General features: G+C 38.6%; 1 protein-coding gene across 45 annotated transcripts in view; it reads left to right on the forward strand.

Moving 5' to 3' along the window:
• Window positions 1–25280, forward strand: part of ABI3BP (ABI family member 3 binding protein) — a 425352-nt gene that overhangs the window by 247309 nt on the left and 152763 nt on the right. For 41 of the 45 annotated variants that reach the window (XM_075590134.1, XM_075590143.1, XM_075590151.1 and 38 more), the window contains exons 11-18: window positions 3501–3572; window positions 4291–4368; window positions 4725–4799; window positions 6440–6520; window positions 7318–7356; window positions 7844–7897; window positions 10299–10376; window positions 18638–18715. In XM_075590134.1, coding sequence (XP_075446249.1) covers window positions 3501–3572; window positions 4291–4368; window positions 4725–4799; window positions 6440–6520; window positions 7318–7356; window positions 7844–7897; window positions 10299–10376; window positions 18638–18715 — 555 coding nt within the window. The remainder of the gene's footprint in view (window positions 1–3500; window positions 3573–4290; window positions 4369–4724; window positions 4800–6439; window positions 6521–7317; window positions 7357–7843; window positions 7898–10298; window positions 10377–18637; window positions 18716–25280) is intronic. The other 4 variants (XM_075590153.1, XM_075590159.1, XM_075590168.1 and 1 more) reach the window with 4 other exon arrangements.

A 25280-nucleotide genomic window follows, 5' to 3' on the forward strand; every position in this document is an offset into this window, starting at 1 on the left:
AGTCATAGTCAGCATATCACTAGCGGATCACTTGGGCAGCTAAATGGTTATTATTTCCTACAAATTGGTTAAATTATTTTCTGCCATAGGGTTTTGTAAACAATCCTATTATATAACCTTATGGTAAAAGTGTGATTTCTCAGCCCTCCCCAATTGCATTAATAACGCAGATTAACACTATTTTAAATTAGTTCATTTTTATTTTCATTGTTAGCATTATTTACTGCAGAGTTAATGCATTTTTCCTGTATGCAAATGAGGGGCATATCGCAACCCATTTCTGAAGGAATAATTCTTAGTGAATACTGCGATTATTTAAAAAAATATCACAGAGATCCCATTTACTTCTATTAAAAAAAACAGCATGTGCTGAAGATTTTGATTGACCTTGGAGGCTGTGAGGAAGCTCCCCCTCCCTCCCCCAACACTCATATAAACCAATAAAAATACAATGACGGTCTGGAGGTACAATGGCCCCGGCTTTTATTCAAACAAATAATAAACCCTGGTAAGTGCCAACCCTGCCAGTGTGCTCCCCCCCTAGTTAAAGGACAATGGTACCCAAACCATGGCTGGCAAGACCCACCAAGCCGGGCACCCCACCAGCCCAACCGTTTGGCGAGACGGGCCCCAGGGAATCACACACAAATGAGCCGTGCCCACTTGCTTTCCCCAGCCACCACAAGGTTTTTCTGCACCACAGAGCCCCCGTCTGGCAAAGTTAAAGTGCACCCCCAACATCCGCTGCTATAAGGGCAATTACATGCCATGAAATGCCCCAACAGCCATGCGAGACATCAAAGCCTTTCCTTCATCAAACATAACCATCAACAACATAACAGTATAACCATTCCACCGTAACGGCATCATGCATAACAAAGGGGGAGCCTAGCCCTTCCAGAACAACTGCTTCATATCTGATGAAGGGTCTATGGGTGGATTGAAACATTGTACTCTCTGACTTTTCACCAATAAAATCAAACATTCGGAAGTAGTATGCTATGAAGTTTATTTAACTATTGAAGTCTATTTTAATTTTGCATAAGGAGACTTGAACATTTTTTTCTGCAGGCATAAAAAAGCCACACTCACTTTTATTTATTTTGGCCTAGTTTTTCTTAAAGCATTTCTATGGAATGGTTATTCTAGCACACCTGAATCTAATAAATGTCAATGTGAAAAATATGTATATTTGTTATTGCAATTCCAAGTGAAAGCTCAGTAGACAGGAATATTGCTCCCTGTGCAGCAAAGTCTTTGATTACACGTGATAAATCAGCTCATATTGCAGCCTGAAAAGTAATACAAATAATGTTATATCTACAGTATATCAATGTATTCTGTAACAGAGACCACTGGGAGGTCATTTATAATGAATCAGTTGGCTTCTTTCCCTTAGAGACTCTTCGGTACCTCTACCTGTCATTGTTCAAACCAAATGATAGTGTTTTGATTCAGAATGTCCCTAAATGACATCTAGTCCTATTATTCCTTCCACAATTCAGTTTCTAAGGCCTCTTGAATTAGTCACATGGTTCATCCAGTCATTGCTCACCTCTTTATTGTTGCTAATAAGGGCCAGTTTTACTAATCAATTGGCAATTTGTGTAAAATATTAAAATTAAAAATGCAAATGTGCAGAGAGAATTATCAGGTGGATCAAACTTCCAGCATAAAACACATTTGTGTAAAAGTGCTAATAAACATCAAACTGATGATAACATACATAGACAATTTGGAATTATGGAATACCTTGCATATTTGGCCTTTTTCTTTTACTATTGCTTTTGAAGTGATTCTATATTTTGTTGCCTAATACAGGGTATATGAAAAGTGTTTATTTTCTCCTCAATTGGCATGTAGCTGAATTGTGCTAGATAATAAATGTACTGCTTTTTGCGAGTACAGTTTACAATTGGGCATCTTCTCCTTAAGCCAAAACAATGCTCTGCATGTAGCAAATAATAAAATCCTAATGAAAGCAATACTGTTCAACTTTTTGTGTGTTAATTTTTTCACACTTAAATGGCAGCAGTTTTACCTTGGTATATACAGTTATCGCCTGTTGTTTTTATTACATTTTAGGATTGGTTAGCAGTTTTATTCCTTGAATTGTTTTGTTGGTTAGGTGTTTATTTAATTGTATTCTAGTATTTTGGGATAACATAATTTTTATTCATTTGCGGTTTTGGTGTTAGAATAATTTTATTGAAGTGTAGTTGAGGCTTTTTAGTTCTTTTATTCTTGTGGTGTTTAAGTGCTTGTGTATATCTTTTATTTTTGTGCTTGATGAATTATTTTTAGGTTGGCCATTGACTGCTATAGTGGTTTATCATGCCCATATTATATGGGCATGATGTACCACTGTGCCAATCAATGGGTAGAGGGTACGTATAGTGTCCCCAGGGTGGGTGGTTAGTCCTCCCGGTTGGGTAGCAGGCAAGGGGGGTTAGCCGCTAAGGTAATGAAGTTGCCTATAAATGCATTTTCTTTGCATCGGATTAATGCTGGGGGTCTCCGGTGCTGGTGTTCATGTGTATCAGCTCCGGATACCCCCAGAACCAATCCAATGTAGGAAAAATGCCTTTTTTTTCTAAGTACCTCTCTCGCCGCCTTCTCACCAGCATCACGTCAGCTTTTTCTGGCGAGACGAAGTTTGGATAAAATCGACATTCTAAAGCTTTGATAACCTGATCGAGGCAACTAGAATTGCACAATTTCCCAAAACTGGGGATTAGGGGCTTATCGCCGCACACCTGGCGGCGTATTTGGGCAAGAGCAAAAAATGGTGATAAAATGCTTTCAACACCCACTTATCGAGGCTTTCTGAATAGCTGTAGCTTTTTTGAGCCGATAACTGCTAAAAAAAATCTCGATAAGTGGGTTATCGAGGCTACTAGAATAGGCCCCTTTGTTGATTTTTAGGACTTTTAATTGATTGGGGCTTATTCAGCCATTAGAGACGATTTTAAGTCAATTGGGAAATTTGCCCAAAACTACCCAATTGGCTACTTCAGCAGATTCATAATAAGCCCTAGAAGGAAACAATACATCTAAAATATTATGAATTACCTTTTAAGAGTAGGTACTGCAGCCCCATTTATAGTTCTGCTAGTCACTCTTTTATAAAGGTATAAGACAACCATTGTATTGTTCCAGCATTAGAAAAAACACAGAATTATTTGCTACATGTTTTTATTTCACTGTTGCCAATGACTAACTAGTCCTTGTGTGTTGACAGTTTTCACCCTTTTTTATTTTTTTTGGAGAGATTACAAAGAAATGTATAAAATTTGCCAACTTGGAAGAAACATTGCTCCCATTGGACTCCTTTGCTTGCTGTGACAGTTGTTTATTTTCAGCCCTTATGTGAACCACTTGGCGTGGGGACCATTGCTCCTTTGTAGGAAGAATACAACAGAATTCCAAGGTTCGCAGATTCCATAAGAAGTATAAGTACAAGTTTATTTTACACTTAGACCTATTTTGCTTTCTTCTAGTACCCAAAGGTACCCAGCCGCCTCCAGCCCCTCAAACCTCAGAAGAACCTGACATTGAAGACACCAAACCAGGTAATGTACAGTATTCATAATGTTATTTAATACAGGAAAACATGCTTCTGTATCCTTGTGTGACAAATTCCTCTACTGACAAAAAATCTGCATTGCACATTAAATGAAGTGTGTTTGGTTTTGTTCTAGGTATTTTTAAAGTATATCAAAGAATAACCTGCATTCTAAATGCACATTTCGTGTGTGTGTGTGTGTGTGTGCGTGTCTGTGTGCGTGTCTGTGTGCGTGTCTGTGTGCGTGTCTGTGTGCGTCTGTGTGCGTCTGTGTGCGTCTGTGTGTGTCTGTCATTTTTAGTCCAAACCTTCCTTTCTTACTTTTTCAATTTGTACTTGTACTGATAACAAAATAATTACAATGTTCATAATATAAAAGTTAAGGAATGCCATAATATATCTCAATATGTTTATAGAAGCAATTATTATCAATTGATTATCAATCAACTATTAGCAATTATACATAACCCTTATTATATACTGTAGACAAGTCTATATTTTTCTCAACAGAGGTAACTGTGGTTTCGATTTATGACCAGTATACCGTCTTTCTTTTTTTTTAATATTGTACATTGTTTAATTGAACATATATAATCCACCAGATTTATTGCAGGAAAGTAATGGGAAAAAAACAGCAAAAATTCCATTTATTGTTTATTAATGAGTAAACTTCTTTTTTTGGCCTCTGTGTCTGCATCTTCTCCACTTTACATTTTTTCTACCAGTGACAAGTGAAGCAATGGTGAAATCTTTCACATCCGATTCATCAGCGGGTACCCTACAATGGGTCAGAGCAACCACGGGTAACATTTCCTCCATGTCTTGTCGCCATTCTCCTTCACGCAAAGTATTTTCTCTTTCTAGGATGCCACCGCTGAACTTTATCATCCCAGATTCATCTTGTACTGTATGTTACATTACACAGCGATTCACTCTCGATATCCACTCATGACTTCAATTTCTTGTTCTCTTACAAACCGCTCGCAAGCCAGTGATCTCGCCTGCTCGCAGTTCTGCATGGAGCAGCCCCTCTTTTCCTTTTCTACCCTTCTGGGGCATTGCTTTTGGCTTCTTCGGGTTCCAGGTTGTCCGTGTTTTGCTTGCTGGAGGCAATCCTAGAGAGCAATTGCTTTTTTGTAATGTCTCGTCTTTTTTTCAGATTCCCTAGAGTCTCAGTTTGTTTACTCTGACTCTAAAACATTTGCTAACCAAGAACAGCCACAAACTAAACCTGGTAATTACATAACATAGACTATAAAACTGCATTGAATAAACAAAAATGCGTTTTTTAGTTCAGACAGACACGTACCACTACTTTGTTAAGTCGCTGTATATTACTTAAAACTAAGTTGCTACAGCACGGTAGCTTTCTATCTGTCTGTCTGCAGATGGGCTTGGGGTTCGAAAAGGCATTATCAGCTTATCATTGATCATTTATGTTGTAATAATGTCTGGTTTTCTACTACAAAATGATCATGCTAATGTGATTTTAGTCCAGTTATGCATCCACTGGTATATCAGCCTAAGAAATTAACATGGCACATATGCATTGTATTTTGCATTGTATGGTCAGAGTTTAAATACAGTATGGTCTATACGCTATTGTTGGACGTTTCAGGGAAAGACATTTACTTTGTTTCCTAAATTGTTCAATTAAATGTAATTCTGCCATTTGTAGCTTAAACGACAGCCTATGAACTGATAACTTTTGGATTTACTGAGCGTATGATTTTCAAAATGAGATAATGTGGTGTGAAAAAGCACAAACTGTAATTTTTCCAACCACAGCATATAAAATGGACCAAAGACTACCATGCAACACAAATATTATAACATTCCATGGCAGCCACAATTAAATTAAGCTGAAATTATTTTCTCCCATCAGTAACTCTATTGTTTCAAATGAGAAAACAACGATTGCTACAAAAGATGTCACCATGAATTATATTTGTATAACTCCACTCTATGCTTTTTTGATTTTCATTGACATTGAAGAATACAAACAAGTCCCATTGTTTGCTTTTGTTCATCCAGATATATTTCCATTAATATGTATAACAATAGGCTCCCAGCAGCTTTGCCTTTACACTGGCAGGGCCTATTCCTATGACTTTTGTTATTACACTGCATTATTCGCTGTCAACATCATAATAATAAGCGTTCTAACAATTATTATATATTAGGATATCATTATACTGTAATCTGCTATTTGCAGACTAATCTGTTCATTCAATAGCTATTTAAAAGTCTGGCATTTATAACCTTGCGAAGTAAATGACACCCATTTGGAATCACACATTATTATTATAGTGAGTAATGTCAATAAAAAATAAATTTGTGCTTGGTCACAAAATACAGTCCAATTTCAACCCTATGAATATAAATGTTTGTTGCTAAGGAATGTATCATTATATATCCAGTCATTTTTAGAGATAAACTACTTTAAAAAAACAAGTGGATTTTAAAAATACGCGTATCTTTTTCTCTTGTTGTTCATTTTACACAGTTATTCTTGCAATTCACTACAATAAAACACAGAGTTGCACTATTGATGCACACGCAACATTGTTAAATGGTTATTAACCTTTTCATTTCCAGGGAGGCCACGGCACCAGAGTGTAAGGGCCCCTCCGGCAAGTTGCGATCACATAGCCGCACTGATCCAAACATATACTGAAATAGCACAGGGGCGTCGAACAGTTTTCTTTAACTATGTATTAATTTGTTTATTTATTAAGATTCACATTGTCAATTGGCTATATGCAATGTTTTATGGTGTGTAGGAATATGATAATGTATTGTTTATTTTTACTTTCATCTACATTTTGTGCTTACGCCTAAGACTTGAAGAATCATCTCCTTTTCTCCCAACAGTAACCCATCCCTTTATCCCTGTACCTAATGTTTCCACTGAATCTTCTGACATCGATGAACAGTCACAGGCAACATCTTTGGGTAATAATGGTTCATCACCTCATACTCTCATGCAGCTCAGGCTTCTTTCACTTAAGGCTGCCCAGGTCTTTTAAAGAGGCAATCAAAGCATGCAATTTTTTAAAAACCATTTAAAAAAAATGTAACATAGGATTGAAGCATGGGATCTCCGGAGCTGAACCCCTTTATTTTCGGCTCCAGGGACTCCCTGCTTCTGTGTGTGTAGTGTTCCAAAAATGGGGATGTGGAAGCCTTGTATCTCATAGTCCATGCATTAGGAGAATTTGGGAGAAAAACCGAGACATTTTTATCTTGCATAAGTGGTTTAAAGCACTTGTTCCAGCTTTTTGGTCCATGTTTACCAGCTTGTTAATTGGGGGGAGTTACCCGGCACAAATACTATAGGACCGGGGTTCTCAACTCCAGTCCTGAAGACCCCCCCCCAACAAGTCAGATTTTAAAGATATCCCAGCATCAGCACAGGTGGCTCAATCAGTGGCTCAGTATTTAACTGTGCTGAAGCAGGAATATCCTGAAAACCTGACCTGTTGTGGGGGGAGGGGGGTGCTTGAGGACTGCAGTTTAGTACCCCTACTATTGGGGAATTTATAAAGCCCTGCGCCTGTGGGCATCATAGAATATACTAGATCACAGGTATATGAACTTATCTGATTAACAGTCTACCCCAAATGCAAATCAACTTGATTAGCATGTTCTGATATGTAATGCAGCTGTTAGAAAAGCTTGATGCTGGGTCATACAATTTATTTTTTCTTGGCCCTTATTTAAACCATCTCCCCGTCTCTAAATGATTTCAGCTCTATTGCAACAAAAGCAGAAGGACACGTCACAGCACTGTGAGTAGGGCCATCGTGTTTCACTCCATGTTGCATTTTGTTGCCTAAAAAGTGAAAATGTGATATACCAGTTACAATTTTGCTCATTATTGTCATTTATTCATCATATCCCAAAAGGCAGCTTCTTCACTTTCCATATTTTGCCTACCTATTTGATACATTTATTTCAGCATTCTTGATTATTTTTATTATTATTACCCTATTTAGTGGACTATGCATGGTGTTTGCGCGTATCTTTAATATTTCAATATATATTACTGTCCCCCCCTAAAAAAGTCCCATGCAGTTCAATTTAGCTGCGTGTAGCAAAACTGCCATTTTAAAACATATCCACTTCCTTATGACTGTCCTTCTATCTATGTGTTTCCTAACTAGTTCGATGGGTTCATTCTTCACTGTTGATTTGATTAATTCCCTCTATCTGACTGTTTAAAATTGCTTACAATTTTGCTCACGGACACATATGGCATGTCATCTGAATCCACAGATATGCCATCAGTGGAAACCCTGCTCACCTTGGAACCTCCAAGGGAAACCATGGGTAATATACAATATACTGAGATCATATAACAAATACTCTTTTCTCTAAGTGCAACACTTTTTACCAAATGATAATCACTATCACTTTTAGAGTAAAAATACAGGACCACGATCTCAATAGCATACTGCACTGTTATAATGCATTTTCAATGTCCTTCGTTATTTTAGATCCATTTTATTTCTGTTCATTCTGGTTTTCTTTCCTCTCATATTTTTCCATAGATGTAACTGTGAGACAGAGTAATCATGTTATATCCAATTGGCCGACATGAAAGATAAATCTGATCCTTATGACTTTTCCCATGATGATGTTTATAGGGAAAATAACAACGCCAAGTGAGATCCACAAGGTCACATAGCTGAGCAACACTTTGTGAAATATCAACTATATTCTTCCTTTAGACATTTTGAAACTACTTCCACATGCACACAACAATACTTATATTTTCTTCATGAAAACTAGTTACCCTAAGTCATTGTATTCATGTTTCATGGGAAAAGTACAGTTGGCTCTGGAGCTCTCTTAAAATCGTTTTAAGAGGAGTTAAGTCTGACGTTCTTAAGCTTCTTTTTAAAATACAGACGACACGTTATTCCTTTAGTGTTATGGTATACTGTCGTTATATAGCATGGCTATTTTGTTCCATGTAAGAGATGTTCTTATTTTTACTCTAAATTTAAATACAGTGTTAACATTTTACATTTTTTAAGTTTAAAGTTGTATTTTGTATATCTTTCCAAACGTTGCCTTGTTTTTGTTAAAAAAAAAAAATGTTTTAAAGACACTGTTTGGGGTTGTGACACGCCTGGATGTCACAACACCCTGGTTGCGAATCACTCAGTTAAGCTTACAGTTTTCTCTACAATAGCACATCATGTGACCTCCAAACCTCTCTCTTCAGGGATGCCAATTATACACCAAACTTCAACACAGGGCAAATATATTCACTCTTCCAGTTTGTTTTCAGAAACTGATGCTCTGCGTGATCTTGACATCCTTCTTTTTGATCATGTACTGTAGATTGTTGGTTCCTGACAAAAGCACAACTGCTGCAAGATACTGTATACAATTATAATGTGGTAGATGTATTAATAATGGGGAGATCATTCTTTATTCAGTGACTTTTAATTTCTTCCAAAGGAAATGTAAAACCTCGTTAGTGCTTTTTTCTTCTCTTCTAGAGACCATTTCCTACCTAGAGTATATGATACATTATAAAATCATCAATGGTTAATTGGAGCAATAATTCACCATCGACCCACTTTAGGAAGATTATGTTTTCTTTTAACAGCAACTCATCCATTAACTCAACATTCGATAAGAACAGAACTATCTGTCAACACTGTACAGTCAGCAACATTACTGGGTAAATGGTCTCTTTCTCCTGGTAGATTTTCTTTTCATATTTCTTGGTATATTTTCTTAAAGAGGTTTTTTACAGTACCTAACCTTTATAGTATGGTACTGTATGCATAATCTATTTTTTTTTAAATGTAGAAGGAAGGTTACTACTGTAAAATGCTCATAACACCATTGTCACAAAGCTGAAGCAGCATTGCAGGACCAATTATTTCCATGACTGACACTTGCAACTAATAAACATGTTTCTTTGTCATTCTGATTTAAATCTTTACAAGTGGGGTGCCCCAAGACATCCACAAGGTCTGTGCATACATTAAACTCACAGTGAATACCCTGTTTCATGGCAAGGGAGAGGGTTCCTTTATTATTCAAATATATATCAAATTATTGTATTGTGTTAACTAAGTTTTGATGGGTAAAAAAAACAATGTTTTCATATACTATAGACAAAGTTAAATTTCCTCCTACAATATCAGTCTCAGGTTTATCTTTACATTCCTTCTTATATCACCATATTTATTTAGCTGTTGGCAGAACTTGACTAATAGGATTCCCAGAGTTGCAACTATACACAGATGCAGTCTCACACCAAACAGATACGGCTTCCACATTTAGAAGGGGAAAGCCACATTAGATGTAGCATGGCTGTAGGAACAATGAGCCATGCTACATCTGTATCGGCTATCACAGTTTCCATGGGTATCACACTTTCCATGGGTATTACAGTTTCCATGGGTATCACAGTTTCCATGGGTATCACAGTTTCCCTGGGTAGTAGTAAATTCACGTTTTCACTGTCCTTGCTGTTAAGAATAGTTTCATTTGCTGCTGGTGGAATCTCCTTTCCTCACATTTAAATATAAGAATCCATAGTACTGTACAATGTTTAAGGTGAATATCCTTTAATGTAAGATCTTTTTTACTTTAAGTAGAGGATACAAACTTGGATGGACAGCCTATATTCATGTAAGTGCCCAAATCCACAGATTAAAGAAGAGTAAAACATGAAAACAGAACATATTTGTTTACTTTGTTTCAGCTCCCACTGAAATAACAGAGTTAAATTTGTCTGAGCCTGGGGTATTTTCCAGCACGGAAGAACCGCAGACTAAGACGGGTAATTATGATATATATGTGTATTCAATTCATATCTCTTGTATTTGAATAAAGTCTATGCCATTGCTTTCGGGACACATTGTGTTGATATATGAGATTATCAACAGACACAACCAAACACGTGGAAAATAGTTTGTGGCAATGGAAGGGGAATCTGTGTTTTGTTTAATTTTTCCTTTATTTTTTGTAATATTTTGCTTTCATGTGAATAGGTTATTCTGAGTTTGTAAGCATTCTGCATATACAGTATAGTAAACGATCGGGTTCCCATACAGTCTATAAATTGCCGTCAGAATGTGTTCTGTTATTAAATAAGTCAGAAAGCGTTATCTGGATCAGGGCAGATGAGAAATTCTGCTCTCTGCTTTTAATTGGAATAATACCACCAATCTCTCTATGGGGCCTATTCAATAAGCTTTCATCTGGCTGACCACACTGTGATTAGCCGGAAACTTTTATACAAGTCAACTGAATAAGCCTCTGTGTCAGATGGTAATTGCATAATATTTACTTGGTATTTCGACCCTTCTATCAAAAACAAGGTTTTTTTTTTTTTAAGTAATCGGCTCAATTTGGGAAGCTAACATACAGTAGGGTCTTATTCTATATAAGCCAAAGCGGCCATTTTTGGACACACATATCCATTAAAGTCTAATGGGTTTTTCTGCTAAAAAAGGTCCAAACAACCGCTTTAACATATAGAATTATCCTCATAGTGTTATGTAAATAAAGTTCTATAAAAGTTATGTTACGGTCTTTCCCCCACCCGGTGGGAGATTTGGCCATTACTGATCATGTGGTGCATGATACCTGCTGGTAACAGGAGGGCTGAGTCGTCCACCGGTGGTAATGGGAACACAGGACTAGGCTTCTGGGGTTCATACCCTACATATTCTTTAGCAGTGCAGTGCCTCCATCTGTCGTAGGCTCCAGGGAACTGTAGGTGATCTCCCACAGTGGAACTATTACCTCTCCCCCCCAGTAAGGTCACGCACAAGGCAGGAGGTATATGCAAACAGGAACGGTTTATTATCTTCTGTACAACACAGTTACAAGGCAGGCTTCCGCCTGATGCAGTACTTCTCAGCTACCACTGAAGGATGGTCCTGGACCATCACTACAGGCCAAAGGCACCCGCAGCCATTCTAGCTCTTCCCTGCCTCCCTAACAGAGACAGAGGTATGGTCCACACTCACTCTTCCCCGGAGGGAAGAGGACTGGAGAAGGCCCAATGATCAGCCTATTCACTGTGTGACCTACCTTCCACAAGTGGGGAAAGGCACTCCAGAATTTGAGTAGTACCTGCCCATAAGTACATCCAGGAGGAGGGCATCAGGTCTGTCTCATGATTGGTCATGCCCAGGCCGGATGTCACCGCCTCCCGCTGTCACTCAAGGAGGGGGGAAACCCCATATCAACTACTAGAAACCTGATTGTACCAGATTTTCTGCCAGCCCAAAGGCAGAATAGTAGCCATCAGGTGACCTGGCTACAGTTATAAAAAAATTTGAAGTAATAAATTAGGCTAGATTCACTTAACAACAATTTTATGTATCGACCTTTTTACTAGAGACATATCGCCAGCAGTAAAGCAGTGTTAAAGAGCTTTTGACCACTGTGATACTGTGGTTATATTTTTTTATGCGGCGAATGAAGATAAAAATAAGTAATTAACGCTAAATTACTTATTCACGGGTTATTCATTATACTCCGAAACCTGCCGATATTGGGCGACCACCAAAAAATATTGCTGATTTATTCATCTAACTCAGGTTGGCATTAGAGTGGTCTTGTCTATGCATATATTGGCCTTTGTAGTAATAGGCAAGACAACGTAAAGCAACCTGCAATAGTAAACACAAATACATCACAGAAACATGTAACAACATTTTAACTAATTAACCCCTTAGAAGCCCATGTGTCTAGCTAGTCATGGTCACCTCATGACTAGCTGACCACTACAGTCTATTCAGGGCTTGGTAGCACCCAAACTACCACCACTTGCACAAGGTGATATGGAGGTAGAATGGGTGCAACTGCAAGTTTGACAAGCAGGGAGACACCCATAGTTAATACAGAAAATACTAGAAAACTTCTAAAGACTAAACAAAGTGGGCGCAGAAAGAAAGGAGCAGATAAGATAGTACACGCTGAAAAAAAACTGAAATGCATGCTTGCTAATGCAAGAAGCCTGACAGATAAAATGGGGGAGCTTGAATTGATAGCTGCAAGGGAGAAGTATGATATCATAGGCTTTACTGAAACATGGTGGGATGAAACTCATGACTGGACAGTTCATTTAGAGGGTTATTCTCTTTTTCGGAAGGATCGAACAAATAGAAGGGGAGGTGGAGTATGTTTATATGTTAAACCGGATCTAAAACCTATTATAAGGGATGATGTCTATGAAGGGAATGATGAAAATGTAGAGACTTTGTGGATAGAAATTAGCAGTGGAGGTAAAAGTATAAAGAAAATGTTTGTGGGAATATGCTATAAACCACCAAATATCTGTGAGATTGAGGAAGCTAAAATACTTTTGCAAATGGAGAAGGCATCAAAACTGGGTCATGTTTGCATAATGGGGGATTTTAATTATCCAGACATAGACTGGGGCAATGAGATTAGCGTTACAACAAAAGGGAACAGGTTTTTGGGGGTGCTTAAAGACAATTATATGACCCAAATTATTGAGGAACAAACCAGGAGAGGGGCAGTTCTGGATTTGGTCATATCAAACAATGTAGAAGTAATAACATATATTCAAGTCCTGGAACATTTGGGTAACAGTGATCGTAACATGGTCTCATTTGAAATAAATTATCAAAAAACAGATTACTTGGGTTCAACAAAGACCTTCAACTTTGGAAAGCCAGATTTTAATAAACTGAGGTCTAATCTAGTAGTAATACAATGGGATGATGTTTTTGCAGGGAAAAATGTAGAAGATAAATGGGCAGTCTTTAAAACATTGTTAGAAAAGCACACTTATCAGTGTATTCCCTTGGGTAATAAGTATAAAAGAAATAAGTCAAAACCAATGTGGCTAAATAAACAGGTAGGGGAGGAAATGGACAATAAGAGGAAGGCGTTTAGATTCTTTAAGTCAGAAGGGACAGAGACATCGTATCAGAATTATAAGGAATGTAACAAAAATTGCAAAAGGGCAATCAAATTAGCAAAAATGGATAATGAAAAAAGGATTGCAATAGAAAGTAAGGTCAACCGTAAAAAATTCTTTAAGTACCTTAATAACAAAAAAATGAGAAAAGAAAATATAGGACCCTTTCAGTGTGAGATGGGTAGGCAGATTATTGGAGATAAGGAAAAAACTGAGGTATAAAACAAATTCTTTGCCTCTGTGTTTACCAGGGAAGAATCAAGTTCAATAATAGTGCCGCAGGAGGAAGCCACAACCTCCATATTAATGAACAATTGGTTAACTGAGGAAGAAGTTCATAAGCGACTTGAAAAAATTAAAGTTAATAAGGCACCTGGCCCCGATGGCATACATCCAAGAGTTCTCAAGGAGTTAAGCTTAGTAATAGCAAAACCATTATATTTAATATTCAAGGACTCCATTTCCACAGGCTCAGTACCACAAGATTGGCGTAAAGCAGATGTGGTGCCTATATTTAAAAAGGGAGCTAGGTCACAACTGGGAAATTACAGACCTGTAAGCCTGACATCAATAGTAGGGAAACTACTTGAAGGTTTAATACGGGATAATATTCAGGAATACCTAATGGAAAATAAAATTATTAGTAATAGTCAGCATGGATTTATGAAGGATAGATCTTGCCAAACTAACCTTATTTGTTTCTTTGAGGAGGTAAGTAGGAATCTAGACCAGGGTAATGCCGTTGATGTGGTCTACTTAGATTTTGCAAAGGCTTTTGATACAGTTTCACACAAGAGGTTGGTGTACAAAATAAAGAAAGTTGGACTCAGTAATAATATATGCACCTAGATTGAAAACTGGTTAAAGGACAGACAACAGAGGGTTGTCATAAATGGAACTTTTTCAGGTTGGGCTAAAGTCGTGAGTGGAGTACCTCAGGGATCGGTACTGGGACCCCTGCTTTTTAACTTGTTTATTAATGACCTTGAGGTTGAGATCGAGAGCAAAGACTCCATCTTTGCTGATGATACTAAATTGTGTAAGGTAATAGAATCAGAGCAGGATGTAATTTCTCTTCAGAAGGACTTGGAGAGATTGGAAACGTGGGCAGGTAAATGGCAGATGAGGTTTAATACAGATAAATGTAAGGTTATGCATTTGGGATACAAGAATAAAAAGGCGACTTACAAATTAAATGGAGATATATTGGGGGAATCCTTGATGGGGAAGGATTTAGGAGTGCTTGTAGACAGCAGGCTTAGCAATAGTGCCCAATGTCATGCAGTAGCTGCAAAGGCAAACAAGATCTTATCTTGCATCACACGGGCAATGGATGGAAGGGAAGTAAACATAATTATTCCCCTTTACAAAGCATTAGTAAGACCACACCTTGAATATGGAGTACAATTTTGGGCACCAATCCTAAGAAAAGACATTATGGAACTAGAGAGAGTGCAGAGAAGAGCCACCAAATTAATAAAGGGGATGGACATTCTAACTTATGAGGAGAGGCTAGCTAAATTAGATTTATTTACATTTGAAAAGAGGCCTAAGAGGGGATATGATAACTATATACAAATATATTCAGGGACAATAAAAGGAGCTTTCAAAAGAACTATTCATCCGACGGGCAGTACAAAGGACTCGGGGCCATCCCTTAAGGTTGTAGGAAAGAAAATTTCACCAGCAACAAAGGAAAGGGTTCTTTACAGTAAGGGCAGTTAAAATGTGGAATTCATTACCCATGGAGACTGTGATGGCAGATACAATAGATTTGTTCAAAAAAAGGTTGGACATCTTTTTAGATGAGAAAGGTATACAGGGATATACCAAATAAGTATACATGGGAAGGATGTTGATCCAGGGATTAATCCGATTGCCAATTCTTGTAGTCAGGAAGGAATTAATTTTTCCCCTTAATGGAGTTTTTTGTTTGCCTTCCTCTGGATCAATAAGTATAGATATAGGATAAAGTATCTGTTGTCTAAATTTAGCATAGGTTGAACTTGATGGACGGAAGTCTTTTTTCAACCTCATCTACTATGTAACTATGTAACTATGTAACTAAAGAGGTTAGTAAGGAATTGTTTGAAAATGTCTTACCAACCCCTATAGCAAACAAGTGGTTAACCATCCTCCACAGGGCACCTACCCCCACACAACAACACATTTAACAACCCCCTCCCCTTAAGAAAGTCTTACAACTCTATTAGCGAAAATGGGCTAATAGGACTGTATGTCTTATAATACACAGAGATACAAATAACTTATATTAAATATAATAAAAGCACAGGTAACAATATAAATAAAGTGGTCATTAACCCATTCAATGTTTGTAAGGCTACAAAGCTCTCTAAAGGGCAGACTAGATGGCCTAATGGGCACTAAAGGAGTTAATGAAAAAAGACCACTTTCCCCATCCACACTATGGGTCGTCCATGGTCTTTGGGTCAAAGAACCATTAGAGCTACTCCAATAATCCTGTGGGCTGATTCCCAGCCGCCAAAAAAAATAAAAAAGTTCTATTAATCTTTAAAAGTATTCCTTTCCTTCACTTGATGGCCCAAAAGAAAAAATGAAAACCCTGTAAAAGCAAAATAGAATTCTTCAGGCACCAAATGAGGCCTTATCCAAGGCCTGGTGGCCAACAGCTATTTCAAGCTATTGTCTCCCATGACAAACTATTCTCAGCATTGATTAAACCCCTTGAATCCTTTCTTTTAAATCTTCATCTTTTATTGCTTTCTTAACAGAAGCCATCCTCACGTATCTTCTCCCTGCCCACAACTGAGGTGATATGGGAGGGCTTGTCCCTATATAGGGTCTGTCACTAATGCATAATTTGTGTAAGGGTGTCTTATGGCACAGCAACCAATCATGTTGCTTGATTTACCACATGCTCCCTTACATGTGGTATGCAATAATGACAGGCTCTATAAATGGGCCACACTTTCCCAAATTATCTCCATCAGCGGTGGGGAAAGGACGTCTGAGGATGGCTCCCATTAAAAAAAAAAGAATACAATATGAGGTTATGAAATGTTTTTTAGGCCCCTCTAGGAGAGGGAGGTGGGGATTACCCCACAGTATGTACAGGGTGATAGTTAGGGTAGCGGTAGGGTGTTCAAGTAGTATTTAACCACGTTAATACCTGTTGGGCATCCAATGCATAACACAGGAATGCCTTCTGACAATAAAGGGGTTAAAAGCTTTTGTGACTGTAACAGTGTTCCCCCTCCCCACGCCCCCCCTCCCCCGGGAGATTCTGCAATTACATGGTGTGGTGCATACCTGCTGGCTCACAGTAGATCTGAGTCTCCTGCGGTGTAATGGAGGAGAACAGGACAGGCTTCTGGGATAGTAACTGATTCTTTCTCACGGTGACAGCGCATCCATCTCTTGCAGGCCCCAGGGATGTGGAGACAATCCCTGCAGGAGAACTTGCTTCCCCTCCCCCTGATAGATTGTAGTCTCAGACAGGAAGATATATTTGAACAGGATCACTTTATTTGGTTACACTGCAGATGATCAGCATCCACAGCCTCAGACAGTTATTCTTGGGGTTTCACCCTCAGGATGTACCCTAGACCTCCACTCCAGGCCAAGGGACCCTGAAGCAGTCCTTGCTCTTCCCTTTCTCCCCGTGGAGTAAGGGGTATAGTCTCCCATCAGCTTCCCGAGGGGAGGGAATACAGATTGGCAGAGCCCTGCACAATTGTTGTGGTAGACCAGCCTCTCTTAAGCAGGCAGAGGCACTGACTAAATTTGGTATTGCAGCCCCTTAAGTACAAGGGAAGTAGGTACCAGGTTTGAGTCCCTGATTGGACACACACAGGCCTAGTCGCACCGCCTCCCCTGTGACTCACTGAAGCTGCTGGGGGTGGGGAAAACCTATAATATCTCCTGGCAGCCTGTCCTTACCAGGGCTTACTACCACGAGGGGGCAGACTGGTAGCCAAGGAAACCAGTCCTGGCTACATGACCATTGGATAATGTAATGATTTTCCTTATTTCTCCTATTGGAGACACATTGTGTTTGCATGTGGATCTTCTGTGTTGTTTAGCAAATTGCGATAGCGACTATTGTGGTTCTCCTGCATTAGCAAAAATCCATATGGAAATTCGGTCATTATTTATGCACTGTTATCATACGTAAATACTGCATTTTTTTTTTATTTCAGAATGCTGAATATTATTGCCACTTTAACAAAGTTTAGTGAGTCTAGGCCGGGGGTGCGCAAACTGGGGAGCACACACCCCAGAGGGGGCACGAGACTTTTGGGGGGGCGTGGCTCACATACCCGATTTCAGTCGGATTCAGTCCCCGCTTCCTCCACGCGTCTCCATGGCAATGTGACGTCACATGACGTCCTGCGGCGTCATTTGATGCCGCATTACAGGTAATGGGGGCACCACACAGGGGGAGAGCAGGCAGGGGGCGCAGCGCAGGAAGTTTCCGCATCCCTGGTCTAGGCCATGGTATCTTTTATCAGCTCAAATATTATTAATTCAATCTCTCCTGTGGGAACTCCTGTTTAGAATTTCAGTGACAGAGTATTCACTTGTGATATGGACCATTGGCACTAAAAGTGTTAAAATCACTTGCACTTATCTCAACAGCAAAGCATTGAGTGACACTGAGCAATACACATCCAACAGTCCTAGCACTGAATGGTCCACCCCAACTTTAGATAATAGTCATAATCTCAGACTGGGGTTTTTCACTTCTTTATTCTGGGCAACTGTTACAGTTCTAATAAAGAGCATGGCTTCTTACATTAATGTGTTCATTTCCATGTTCAATGCAGCCCCTCAACTCCTTTGCGTATTTGTCTACATACATACATTTTTCCATTGTGAAATAGTTTCGTTCCGATCACATTGTCATCGCTCCGTATTTCTCAAAATCACCTTCATAAAGAGGATAAGCACATAAACTCACAGAAATAGTTTGCTTCTTATCCTTCCTCCAGTTGACGTTGTGTTTCAATAAATTGACTTTTTTTGTCCTATTTAGAAGTGACCTTGCCTTCATCTTGTCATCTTTAATTATCCTCATTCTTGGCGGTGGTTATGTTTATGATGGCTCCTTGTGAGAATAAAAATGTGATTATAGTCATGCTTTGTTTTTCTTCTTCCAGCTTTCACTGAAAAAGCATTGTTCATTTCATCCCAACCAGTAACATTATCCAGCCCAGAAAAGCCACAAACTAGTTTGGGTAATTACTTTCAGTTTTTTTTTTAGATTTTATTTAGAATATTAAATATAATAATTCAAGGGAATCTTTTTAATGCATTTCTGCTGACAAAGGAATTTTTAATCCAAGACTCAGAAAAACAACCAGGACTCAGTGTGCCCCACATTTAACATCCTGTTCCAAACATTGGAGGTAATTTTAAGGCTTGTAAATCCTGGACAAATAATAATAAAGTTAGTTATGTATAATCATGGATATTTTTGTGCAGGCAACGGAGCTTTTGCACTTTTTATCAGGGATCAACAAGACATTACATACGTTGATTATTACATTATTGGGACTGGCAGTGGAATAGTTACTGGGAGTGGATAAACTTCTCCCACATTCACTATTTGAAGCTAAATTATTTATTGTATTTTACATGTAAATTATTTCATTTTTTTGCTTAAGGCTCAGGTGCCTTTTTTCCTAGAAAGGCACAGCTGACTATAATATATATACTGTATATTATAGAACTACTTGCTTTCAAATTATACTGTACATTTTTGTTATGCTTTGCCAATCATTAATTAAAAATGAGTGCCAATATGACATAAAATAGTATCATTGTTAAACACTGTAAAATATTCTTTAGAACCTGTTTTTTTTTAAAGATTTATGCCCTACTGTAACAGGTGAAATTTGCTAATCTCTGTCCAACTGGGAGCTTCACTATGTGATGACTTCATCAGTTTGTTCTATCACTTGCAATGCGCTCTGGATGATAGTCAGCCCAGCTATATGTCCCTTCAGCTGTCGATCCACTCACCTGTCCACCTTTCCTCTATGACGACAGGCACATTCCCAACTATTACAGGGAAAAACATTTTCTGCAGACTACACTAAATAAAAATATATGCTTTAAATGCAGACATAAAACACAATAACATCATTCTTAACCAATTCACTATTATAGCTGAAGTCTAAAAAATATATTTATAAATATATCATAGCTATCCTTAACACACAATCATAGTATGAGATCTTGCACAGGCTGATCAGGACGCAAAAGTGAATAATAATTGCACCATGAACTAAATATACATATAATACAAAAAATGCACACAAAAAGATAAAGAAACTACATTATGACAAGTACTGGAGTAAAACATTATATTACTAACTGCAAGACATTATTGTTACAGCTTTCAGAGTAATAGACAGTCTGCTGTTTTGAACACAGCAACATACTGTATCTTTGTTGCCAAAGGGCAGAGCTCAAAAAGGTGTGTCAGAGCCTGTATCAAATGAGGACTTTCTAAATTGTTGCTGTAGCAACCAAAGGATGATCAGTACATTAGAAATGGCAATGGGACTTTAAAAAAAATGCAGACAGTATTATCTAATTCCACAGAACTGATTTATTTATTTAAAAAAAAATATATATATATATACAGTATATATATATATATATATATATATATATATATATATATATATATATATATATATAACTTTTATTCATAAACTTGATGATAGGAAACACTGTTGACATTAGTCCGAGATACACGTATCAATATATTATCCTCTTCCTTGTTTATTTATTTTTTACATTTTATGCATAAAAGGATACTGTGCAGGACATAACAAAAATGTTTTAAATAACATATGGACTAAAATGTTTCTTAAAAGTCTCACTGCAATATATTCCGTTTGATTAATTATACTGCAACAGATATAAAGGGACAAATGAATCAAGTGCCGGTACGGGTTATCCCACCCGTTCCAGTTTTAACTCCTATTTAAGTCAATGGGAGTTAACACTGGAACGGGGGCAATAACTCATACAGGTACTTGATGCCCATCCGCAGGCGATTAATACCTATAGAACAATGGTCTCTCTAACACTAGATCAGTCTAAATCAAGAAAAGAAAATCACTACAAAAAACATCAACCGGCTAGAGGCAGAGATGGTCAGAGGATAAAAAATATATAATGCTGTTTATTTGTATTATTCCTGAAATGTTATTTTAAGTAATAATCATGTAATAGGAGATCCTAAAAAGGAGCACAAAGGTGCAATAATCATGTAACAGAAATTCCTAAAGGGAGTGTTGAGGTGCCATCGACCACGTGAGCGCGGTAAGACCATTGGACAAGAGGAACACTCCCAGACTTCTAGGGATTAAAAGGGACCTCTGTTCCAACCATCAACCATTATACTCCTAATGGTGCTAGAAAAAGCAGCCCAAGTCCAACTTGTCATTCATCCCTTTTGGGAAACCGGTGTTGATTTTATCATCCTGCAGAACAAGCCCCTGTCTGTCTCTTCCTTTTGGCCCGCTCAGAACCTGCTCCAACATATGAGATCTCCATTGCTACTGTAGCATTTTGAGATCTAGAAACAAAGTGCATAGCAACTGGAAAATCCAAATGGCCCCTTCTAATTGTACGTCAATGTTGATTAAATCTTAATGGAAATGTCCTTGCAGTTTGACCAATTTATTGCATTCCACAAGTGCATTTTAAGGCATGAACATCAGTCATATGGGCATGTAAGATATCCATAGATAAGGAAGTGTGTGACTTTCCAAGGGTGTGTAATAAAATAGCCACATATCACAGCAACAAGCAGACATTATGTGATCCCTCATAGCAAACCGGAGCAGCTATAGGCAGCCCTTGCGGAGGTAAGTATCTTGGGAAACAGGGGTCCCCAGAGCTGAAATGAATGGAGTCCAGCTTCAGGGACCCCCTGCTTCTGAAGCTACTTACCTTCATAGGGAGTGCTGGCAGCTGCTCCGGTTTGCTAGCAGAGATCACGTAATGGTGGCTTTTCAAGGCTGCCTTGTCCCGCGGGCCAATAGGAAGCCATGACGTCATCTGGTGCGGCTTCCTATTGACCAACGTGACGAGAGAACTTTAAAAAGCCGAGATATACCGGCACTCGCTTCAGGGGTAATTATCTCGGGAAGCAGGGGGTCCCGGAGCTTAAATGAAAGGTGTTGAGCACCGGAGACCCCCTGCTTCAAACCTACAGTATGTTAAACATCTTTTTTTATTTTATTTTTATTTAGCCCGCTTGGATTGCTCCTTTAACCAAGGAAAGGTAGTCATTCTAGATTTGCAAGATAATGGGTGTAACAGATGTATAATGCCTCTTGACAAATCCACCCATACTAACTTGACTCTCAGAAAGGATACCCTTCTAAAAATGTTGACCAGATTTCAAAATATGCCAGTGTCTCCCAACGCTCAAACTGCTGGAAAAAATAATGAAAAGCTGAGACCAACGGAATTTATCAATGACATCTTTGAAGTCTGTTCTTGATTAATAGATCATGTCTATCAAGTAGTCTCATTGCATCAACCACCCCTTTTCGATAGTTTCAAAATCTAAAGACTATTTCACATATTCTATCATCAAAGATCTCATTGGCACTCACTATGCGCCTCAATTCTAAACATTAACTATATGGAAAGCTCTTAGATGTTGCTACTGGATAAAAACTCTTATAATTCAAAAGACTGTTAAAATCAGTTGGCTTACTATAGAGATCTATCACCATTCCATGAGATTCTTTATGAATACTGGCATCCCACAAAATGTGATGACAGCGTACTGAAAAATTCTGCAGTGAATTTAATGCAATCTTGACAAGCATTATCATGCTGTAAAAAGTCTGAAAGAGCTTGTGTTGACCCTCCAATTCAAGAAAATATAATCTATGTATTTAAAATATATAAATCTGTAAAAAAGCAAAAAAAAACTAAAAACGTCTGAAACCTATTTTTTTTTATTAGAGCAATCTCTAACAGATGTAAAATAAATTCTCTCAATTCATTGAGCAGAAGTAATCCAATATCATTGATCTTACTAAGGAAATCAGTTGTAGCTTTCAATTAACTCCGAATAGATGTGACCAAAGGTTGCAGATAAGAATGAACACTGTAACACTTAATAATTCCCAGACACAATAGGACTTCCTGGGACTTTTCGTTAGTTATCAAAAAATGGTATGTCTTCATATAAATTATATTCATATATATAGAGAGAGTTTTTAAAGATACAAGAAATCTCATTTGAAAGCAAAATCAGGATTACCATCTAATAATGTACTGTATGAGGGGAGGTATTAGATCATTGTCTATTTGCCAAATAACTATTTTAATTAATCATTGCCACCGTTCCGCCCTTGTCTGCCAGTTTAATTATGGGGTTTGGATTCCTCTGCAAATGAAGCAATGCTCATTGTTCAGCATAAGGAAGGTTTAAATGTTTAAGTGTCAAATTCCAAGGAATCTGGGAAAATATCACAAAGTACATTTCTAAACGCATCCAAAGAAGCCATCTGAATTGGGGGATTCAACATACCGCGTGGACACAACAGTTTACCACTATTTTCCTCACCTGTTGGTGATCATTTATTTTTCCTTTCTTCTTTTGGACTGCCCTAGTATTAACGAGATCATTGCTCTACGACCTCTGTAACCTACCTAATATACATAGTAATACAATTCATCAATAGTGAACATATGGTAGTGAGACAGTTAAGATACATTTGATTCCATAATGTTATTTATTTATTTTATTGTCTCTCAAAAGTGTAACTTTTGTACACTTTTTTTATTTTGGATGTTTTATGTGCTTTGATGCCACCAGTATCCCATCACTTGCCTGGGTAAAAACTAAGGCATCTCGCAGTAAATGCCTCAACATTTCTGTGAGATTCCTAATGGCCCATCGAATTAACACAGCGGGGGGTCCCTGCAGTCCCATTGAGTTTGAATCCGCTGTGTTAATCCGATGGGCCATTAGGAATCTCACAGAAATTAATCTTCTACATGTGCCGGGGCTGAAAAACACCTTATATTCCATTCGTCAGTGGAGCCTATTCTAGTAGCTTCGATAAGTGACTTATCGGGCGCATCTCGAACGAGTTTGTAAGTGTATGTAGCTATTCGGAAAGCTTTGATAACATGACAAACTTGCTGGAGAAGTGCTTCTACCCGATCGGTAGCGCTCCAGCAAAGACAAACCGCGTGGGAGCTAAACAAATGCTTAACCTTGTATTTTTTTAAATATCGAGCAATTCTAGTAGCACCGAGGTTCACGTCGTGGCTGCAACTCGCAAGCAAAACGCAGGTTCTGATCTCGCAGCCTCTGATCTCACAGTCTCAAGGGTGGCGAGATGGGATCCGCGATGTGACTGAAGAAAAAAATTATTTTTACTGCATCGGATTGAAGCTTGTTCTCCAGAGCTGACCCGCATTAATATCAGCTACTGAGATCCCTGATTAAATCCTTTGTAATAAAAATAAATTTACAGGCAGCTTCATTACCTTAGTGGTTAACCACTGAGGTAATGAAGGGGTTAAATACCAGGACCCGGTTTATTGGGGGTAGAGAGAGGGGGTGAAGGTGGTGTTTGGCCCAGAGTGAGTGTTTAGTCCTACTGGGAGGGTTGCAGGAGGAGTTAACTCCATTACACTGGCGACACACTTTATTCGAGCTCGGCTAATCCCACGAATTCGGGTATACCCGGGTGTATTGAGGTTTGTGACTGTTTTCTGCCCGAGTGCATTGAGGTATTTTCCAGGCAGGGATTGAAGCATTTTATTCCCGCTGGCTGCAATACTGCACAGTATATATATATATATATACTGCATTACAATTCATGAATTTATGCCATCTGGTAGACACGCGAAGCATTGCAGCCTATTAAATCCTAATCATCATTTAACAGATCAGCCGCCCGTCAGCCAGGCATGAACCCAGGCTGGGAAGGCAAATGCAACGGGGCTTGTCAGAGGTGAGGAGCGGCGCATTCCAGGTATCTGCCAGGTACATACTGGGTATTTGCTCGAATAAAGTGTGTCGGTGCAGTACCTTAGTGGTTACTACCGCTAAGGTAATGACGGGGTTAACCCCTCCCGCTACCGATCTGATAGGCCTAACGACCCAACTAGGAGCAAATACCACCTTCACCTACCCCCAAGAAAGTCTGGCTTAACCCTTTCATTACCTTAGCGTCTACCCGCTACGGTAATGAAGCTGTTTTTATTTAATTTTAATAACAAAGTACTGAAACAGGGGGACTCCTGAGCTGAACCACATTCATTTCAGCCTTGGGACACCCTGCTCCCCGAGCTACAGGCCCCGGTATCTCCCTCCATTGTTTAAATGTCCAAGTCACGTGACGCGATAGATTTAAACTTCGCGGGGATACCGGCACACTATTCTGGGGCCTGTAACTCAGGAGGCAGGGGGTCTCGGGACCTGAAATTAACGTGGTTCTGCTCTGGAGACCCCCTGATTCAATACTGTGTTATTAAAATTGAATAAAAACAGTGCCAACAGCTGTAAGAGCTGTGCAGGTAGATGCAGCTCTTTCTCTGCAGTTCTTACAGACTGCGGGCAGATAGCAGCGGTAGAACTTAGAAAAAGGCTGAGATAAGGACACTGCTATCCCGAGCGGTATTGGCATTGACCTTCTTCATGGTTTGTGACTTGCGATAACTCTTTATGAATACCATGATAACACAAATGTCAGACCGTGAGGTAGGGTCACGCCAAACCATTCAATTTGCCAGTGATAAAATCGA

This window comes from Ascaphus truei, chromosome 3, assembly GCF_040206685.1.
Source record: "Ascaphus truei isolate aAscTru1 chromosome 3, aAscTru1.hap1, whole genome shotgun sequence".
Classification (NCBI taxonomy): domain Eukaryota; kingdom Metazoa; phylum Chordata; class Amphibia; order Anura; family Ascaphidae; genus Ascaphus; species Ascaphus truei.